The sequence below is a fragment of the Lycorma delicatula genome, chromosome 9 (genome assembly GCF_047948215.1).
Source record: "Lycorma delicatula isolate Av1 chromosome 9, ASM4794821v1, whole genome shotgun sequence".
Classification (NCBI taxonomy): Eukaryota; Metazoa; Arthropoda; class Insecta; order Hemiptera; family Fulgoridae; genus Lycorma; species Lycorma delicatula.
The window spans coordinates 31,147,038-31,155,016 of record NC_134463.1 but is presented as its reverse complement, the minus strand read 5'-3'; the positions used below and the strand labels follow the sequence as shown (position 1 = coordinate 31,155,016).

Genomic DNA, 7,979 nt, shown 5'->3' with positions numbered 1-7,979 from the left:
TTATAAAAATTATATGATGATGCAGTCAAATTATGACACTAAAAAAAAATATTTTCATTTTCACTCACAGATTGTTATAGCAGCAGAATAGTTACTTATTCTATTTTGGTGATTGAATGACAAACATATATGTTTATAGTTTTAATAATATTTTTAATTTAATTACTCATAAAAAAAGTCTGGTGAAACAAAGATCTCTACAAGCTATGAATAAAGTACTAAACACTGAAGAAAAAATAAAGCAGAAAGTGGAAAAATTCATTTTATAAAGAATTATTTTCTGCTGCTAGGATGCAATTTGATAAACATTTTAACAGTGAAAATACATTATCTATTAATATATAACCAACAGCATTATTGCAAACAGAATATATATATATATATATATATATATATATATATATATATATATATATATATATATATATTAATATATATTTGTGTATATATTATATTATATATATATAAATTGAATTAATTGTGCTCTGTTAAATTATGATGTTATCTCTGCTCTTGAGTGTTTGTTTTTTGTGATTTTTTTTTTATTAAATTAATATTAATTTTATTTATTATTTGATTGTTGTATTTTTACAAGAAAAGGAAAAAGTTTACTTATATTAAAATGAAAAAAAATTACCTTGATATTACATATATGTGGTAAGATAAGGCCTACGACCCCATCTGTTATCCCCACTACATGGAAGTAATTATGCTTCTTCAAATGTGTTTAATTTTGATTACGATCTAGATTTCCAGTTGTAATATCATCTCCAGGCAGTCTGTATCATCATACTGGCAGAGCTAAGAGCTACTTTATAGACAGTAGCTTTATAGCTTCTGTCTAATACTAGTAGTTATAATAGTTATTAAATAACATATGACTTCATAACAAATGAAGAAATGCAGCAAAATATTTTTATTGTCTTATTAATTATATTTATTCTTTTATTAATCAATACAGTATCTAGTCATCCACAAAATTCGACAAATGTAAAAAAAAAATTACAAAGGCCTCAAGCTCAACAACCAGAAGGTGATGGGGATGATTCGAATGAAAATAATTATGATAATTTTGAAATACCTGAAGAATATTATGATTATGAAGATAAACAAAATGGTTAGTATTTTAATCTATTATTTATTTATTTTTTTAATATTTAAATAGTGTAAGTTATATATTTTAAATTGATAATTATCCGGCAGAAGTTGTTAGTAAAATTATGAAGAATTTATAAGGTTTGCATGTACATAAGTTTTACAGGACATAGAATTAATTCTATGATATGGTTTAAGTATTTAAGAAAATATGCTTTCCATAATCCAGTTCTCCTTGATGAAAAAGTATTCATAATCTGTACCATTGTTTCAACCAGGTCAGTCTGGTTTTGTATTCAAGAAACCTTGGGTTTGATTTCTAGAACTACTAGTTATTTTTCATCATATCATTATCATCAGAAGTGAAATTGAGATATGCCTGTTATAATGACCAATTAACAAATTATATTTGTTTGTGTGTGTGTGTGAAAGAGGTAACCTTTTGTTATTACCAAAATTATGCTGACCTCTGCGACATGTCTGTCTTTCATCTGTAAGGTTCTGGGTTCAAATCTTCGTCAGGCTTAGTATTTTTACTAAAAAATTATTTTTTTATAAGCAACTGTAATTGGTGGTTAACCTATAGTTCCCAAAATTTTAAGATATATTAGTTTAGTCCCTTATTCACAGTATTCTTTTTTATGAATACAGAGAATAAATCTATTCATTTCATAAATTAATGTATTCGTGAACTACAGGCTGTCACCCACGTGGAATTTCTATACTTTACTTTTGAATGAGTGGAAACCTTTTTTTTTTAGATCATTAATTTGTCACTAAGCTTGAAGTTTGGGTGTGGTGTAAGGAATGGAAATTTTTCTAGTGTATGAAGAATGTCAAATCTGACTGGCATTCAAACCCAGAACCTTCAGATAAAAAGTAGAGATGGTATGCTTTACTACTAATATTATAATTTTGATATCCTGGACAGTTCTTAGTATTACAATTCACACTAGCAAAATATTAATATTATAGAATATTGCTATTTATATTTTAATAATTAGGGTTCAATTAAACATCACTTTATTAAAAGTCTGCTTGAAACTGAATAATTCTAACTGCTTAACTACAATTGAGCCTTACACTGAATTTTGAATCGATAAAATAGAAAATAAATAAATGGGTAATGACATTCCATTTTATCATATTAATTTCAATACATACAAATAACAAAATAATGACAAGTAATGGGAATATTATTATATTTAAAATTATTTTGTGTAAATAAAACCTACTATAAAAGTTATATAAATAATTAAAAAATGAATTAATTTAAAAAGAATTACTCCTTTCATTGGTTATGATTAGCATTTTCAGGTTAAAATAAAATACTGATGTAAAAATGAAGTGCATTTTCAGTGTTCTTGGATCAGGTTGTTAAAAAATTAAATTAATAAAAACCAAATAAAAAGCATTATGGCATGTCTACAAGTATGTTGTGTTCTCAAAAAAAGGAAAGATATTAATATTGTAGTATTATAAAAGAATTAGTGAGCTAGAAATATATTTGGAAGCTCTATTTTTTAAAAGAGACATCACTGCTTTGATCATTAGCCACTAATAAATGTCAACACTTGCAGTAGAACTGCATACTATGTTGTTTAACTTAGGAGACTACGAAAACCAGTTTATTAAATGTGGCATTATCTGTAGGAATCCTTTCTTATTTTATGGAACCATCAAGTTGTAATGATTACAGTTTTTTTAATGGTATTATAAATAAAGATCTTTATTAGTCTTACCAAGAACCAGAGGCTTTCATTATTTTCTATGTTTGAAATAATATCAAGTTTGTGATTTTTCAATAGATTGTTTTATTTGATGACAATGTTAATATGTATAAAATTGTAAATGCTTAAGTTATAAAATAATTCAAAGTATAAATAGAATTTTGGTTTGAAAATGTAATTTTAGATAACATAAAAAGATTTTTTAATCTGTTTGGACAAATATAATCCTGCCACATAAATGGAATGTTTGTAGAAACAATCACTTATTAAATGTTAGTAAATATATTTTCACTGATAAATTCTAATCATCATACAGAACGTGTAAAAATGAAAGCTTTCTAAATGAGAGTAAAAACTTTTTATATTGTTTTTCTAATTTCAGAAATATTTCAAATTTTTTTCATACGTTTTTAACCCTGATGAGTGGCTTGGTTTTTTTGGTTTTAAATGATCTAATAGAAAACATTATTTCACTATGTTTCTTACTTTTAAAGCTAAAATTGGATTCATTTTTTTTTTAATCAAAATTATCATAAAATTAAATATCTCAAATCATAATTTTATATGAAGATTTGTAAAAAAAGCGTTAAGAAATTATATAGATCAACCACATTTACTGTATAGTTTCAAAATTCAACTATTAACACTTAAGACCAAATAATTCATTCTGTAGGCTAAAAAATTGAGGTAGTTAGTTTTAGTAATTGCACAAAATGCAAGAAAAATTATACCACATTAATGTTAAAATTTAAAGAAAATTATTATTATTACTAGTTTTTTATAGGAAAATTAATGGGAAACAAATTAGAAAGAAATGCAAAAACTAAATGTTTTGTTGAGTTACATACGTTTAATCTCATATTGTGTGGTTAGATGGTTGAGATTTGGAAGGATTTTTATGGTCAGATGTCATTCCTGATGGCAGTTCATAAGAAGGAATGAAGTAAGCAAACTTTTAATATTTGTAAAATGTCATGTCTGACAGAATTCATATCTGGAACCTTCCTGAGTGATGACAGCAGCACCAGAAATTGAAGATGGCCACATGAATGATTAAAAACATTACATATATTAAATTTGATTTAGTTTGTCATTTAAAAAGCTTACTGTTTACAATGCTATCATCAACCATTTTAGATGAAAACATAAATCAATTCTTAATTTTATTTTAAATAAAAAATTCTCTTTATTTTTAAGAAGCTTTGTAAACATTAGTTTTTACAGATAAAGGAAAATATGAAAATATTAAACATTAAACTATGCAATTATTTTTAAATTAAAGATTGACTTCAAAATATGTATATTCTTAAATAAAGCATTTCTTTCATAGGAAAGATGAATTAGAGAAGCTGCTTAAATAAAAGTAATTACAGTAAATTGCATTACCTCTAACAAGTTTGGTCAGTTGGTGTAGTTATTAGCATGTTCTCTTAAATTTTAGATAATATGGTCTAGGGTTCATTTCCCAGCTTGAGTCTGGCTTTTTTCTCTTCTCATTTCATCCTTCTCATGTTTCTACTTAAAATATGTGAAAAGTGTATTAAAGGTTGAAATAAAAAAAAACTTGTTCTTACAGGTTTACATGAAATTAAGACTATTTCTTTGCATAGATTATTAAGATGAGTCATCCATGTCCTTCTCTCATCCAAATTAATGGTTTGTTTTGAAGTGTATGTCTGAATCATAATAATCTAAAAAAAACTAAGAACAGAATTGAAAAAAACTAGTGAACACTACTATGAATAAAATGTATACATTTAAATAATTGAAAGTTGTTACTCAAACATTTTATCAGAACAGTCAATAGATAATTAGAATAGTCAGAACAGAAGAGTGCTCTGATTAAAATTAAAATGACTTGGAGTAGTTCGTACCAACATTGACTTATATAATAGTATACTTTATTCATAATGATATCCAATTTAAAATACATAATAATTAGTTTAAATAGCTCACAATATGGGTACCTTTGAAGGTGCAGATATGTTAAATGAAGAAAGGAATTTACTTACCTTATTAATATATTTTGTTAGTATTATTAATAGTTTACTACATTATGTCAGGATAAAAAAGAGTAAATAAAGTAGGATTCTCCCATCTTGAAATAACTGTAAGAATCTTATAAATATTAAATAATGTTTATGAATTATTTTCTTTTTGTTAGGATATTCCCATTTTCACTTATAATACATAAAAAATGAATTTGATACCTTGCTTATGAAGATTAAACATTTTCTAAATATTATAAAATTATTATTCAAATCATATTTATTATTTGCCAAATTTTTTTTTTGAATTTTAGAATTAATTTTGAACTTTAAGATTTTTCAGTTATTCAATTAAACTTTGTTTATATCTACTAGCAATACTGAATTTTATATTTACACTTTAAATATTTCAATTTAATATTTCACTTTATAATTTTAGAGAAAAAAATTACATCTACTCTTTCCCACTCTGTTTTAATCAAATCATAATATGCTAATTGTCACTCAGATGATTGATTAATACTTATGTCTTGAAAGTAAAGTAAAGTCTTGAAAGTCTTGTGTATCTGTTAAGGAGTTACAGAAACACAAGCATTTAAACATTACTTTCCTCCTGATGTAGTCGACTGATAAGCATAGTGAATGTACAGTCTGAAAGAAAAATTGTAATTTTTGCAGTATAGAAAACACCCCCCCCCCCACACATACATATATATATATATATATATATATATATAGGGAGAGGGAGGGAGGAGAAAGCCAAATGCTTTGAAATAAGGAAATTAACATTTTTGTCAAATAGGAATGTAAGGAATGGGTCACAAAGAAGCCATTTAGATAAGTTAAATATACGTAAAACAAATAAATTAAAAAATAAAACAAGAATAGATTCCTACAACTAGTTAAAAATTCAATTAACCTATGAAGTAGCAAATGGTGAGACAAGTTTAACCATCCTTATTGAAAAACAAGTTATGTTATAGTTTCACAGTTCCTTCACCAAGTAAAAAAGTATAAAATAACGACCACCATACATACTACAACTCATCCAGGATCATAGTAAGAAGAAATTTTACCTCACTATTTGATTTACTATTGTTATTATTTTTCTTTTTTAGGAACTACTGATGTTTCTTCAGTTAATGCAACTGAGCACTCAGCATATCCTCTTATCCCACCTCAAAACATAACTAGTATATCTAGAGAAAATCAGAGCTTACTTCATAATGCATGTAAGTTTTATTACTTCTTTAAAATACTAAAATTTTTATTTTTAGAACGCCGCAATATTAATTTATATTTTTATTATGGGGATTCAGTATTTTGTTCTTGTAGAATAAAATAAATAGTTAAGTGGATGTATTGCATAACAAATTATTTAATTTTGGGGGGGGGGATTAGAGTATTATCTGGATTACCTCATACATCTATATTAAACATTGCAGTATTTTGAATGAAATAAAAAAACAAATATAAAATAATTTATACTAATTTCAAATTAAAACCAAACACTGAGGGCTTTTGATAATATAGCAAAGTCTGATGAAATTTTGTTCTAATTTTTTGATATTAGCTTTTATATTACAATTTTGTAGGTTCTTAGGTTTGTATCAGTCCATCAACAAATTAAAACTTTTTTCCTATGTATAAATTTCTTTAACCTTTTATTTAATTTTCTGTTACTGGAATTTTTTTGGGAACTGTTATTCGGTTAATCAGTTGTCAACTAAAAAAACAGGATTATGTTTAAAAACATTTAAAAAAATTTTTATTTAAATCTAAAAGGATTTACATAAAATCCTTATTTGTGTTGAAGTAGGTTACCATTTCGATTGTTAGTCATCATCGGCAGACATTGAGGAAGTGTGAATACAAGAAAACAGGCAAGCAAATACAGCAGATAAATGAAATAAGAATAAAAGATAAAAAGTATTAATTGAAATATAAGCAATAATTATGAAGCACTACAAAATTGTTATTTTCAACAGGGTCTGAATTAGATGTTCCAGTGTCCAATATTTTTAGGCTAGGTTTGCAATTTCTGTCTGGATTGCCTAAACTGATTTTAATCATTTAAAAACAACCCACTGTTCTTTTTAAATGATTAAAATATTCACTAAAAGTAATTTTAAATAAATTTAAATCAAAATTTAAAAAAATTGTAATCCCTTACCGGTTTGAAATAATTTGTCACTAACTACCTTGACAAAAATTGCCCTTGACGAAATAATTCGTCGTCCACATTTCTGCTGAAAAGTCCCTGAAGAAATAATTCGTCATTATTACGATTTGTTTTATTCTATTTTTTGAAGAGTTAGTGCAACGAATATGAGTCTAGGTCCGTTTTTACTCGAATTTAAGAGTGAAGCGCTAGTTGCATATTGGTTCTCTAATTCCATGTCTTTTATCGTAGCGTTCTGGACCGCTGTACCACGATTTTATTTTCGTTGTTTTTAATCGTTCCGTAATTTAAGTTCGTGTTAGTTTTATAATAACACGTTATTACTAACACATTATTTTACTATAATTTTCGTGGAATTTTTTGGACATATTTTTATTCCCAACTGTTTGTGTCTGTGGATGTGACCGTACGTAAATTACAAATAACAGAGTTGTTTATTGTAACCTAACTTTTGTAATTTTTTATGCAAATAAACTATCTTCGTGTTATTTGAATTACGTATTAGGGTTTTACAGTACTGATATGATAATTAGGTATTACAAGGGATATTTATTAGTACAACATGACCTATACATCACGTGTAAATGATAGTGATATAATAGAACATTTTAATGATTAAGGTGATAGCGATTCAGAGAATGAGTCTCATGATAAGATTCTGATTTACATGATAAGATTTTCATGATTCACATAATTCAGATTTATATAAATAGGTACGTAAATTAGTTTTTTGTCATATTTCATTGCATGGATAAAAATACGCAAAAAATGGGCAAAATGACAAAGGTTTATGATTTTTTGCTAAAATAAAGAACCGTTAAAGGATTGCGATTTTAAAAAATTTGGAAGCTCCCCTGTCAGTGGAGTGGCATTGAGTTATTTTAGTGACTTTACTGTTTAACAAAATATTTTTTGAGCATTAAAAGAATGAAAGTGTGAAAAAAAAAATTATTTTGGGAACTCTGATACTCAAGGGAAAGCATT

General features: G+C 25.8%; 1 protein-coding gene across 2 annotated transcripts in view; it reads left to right on the top strand.

Moving 5' to 3' along the window:
* Positions 1-770: 770 nt before the first annotated feature.
* Positions 771-7,979, top strand: part of LOC142330060 (uncharacterized) — a 117,325-nt gene continuing 110,116 nt past the window's right edge. Inside the window, exons 1-2 of one of the 2 annotated variants that reach the window (XM_075375094.1) lie at positions 771-1,117; positions 5,932-6,045. In XM_075375094.1, the coding sequence (XP_075231209.1) occupies positions 901-1,117; positions 5,932-6,045 (331 nt within the window). In that variant the 5' untranslated portion in view covers positions 771-900. The remainder of the gene's footprint in view (positions 1,118-5,931; positions 6,046-7,979) is intronic. The other variant, XM_075375095.1, reaches the window with a different exon arrangement.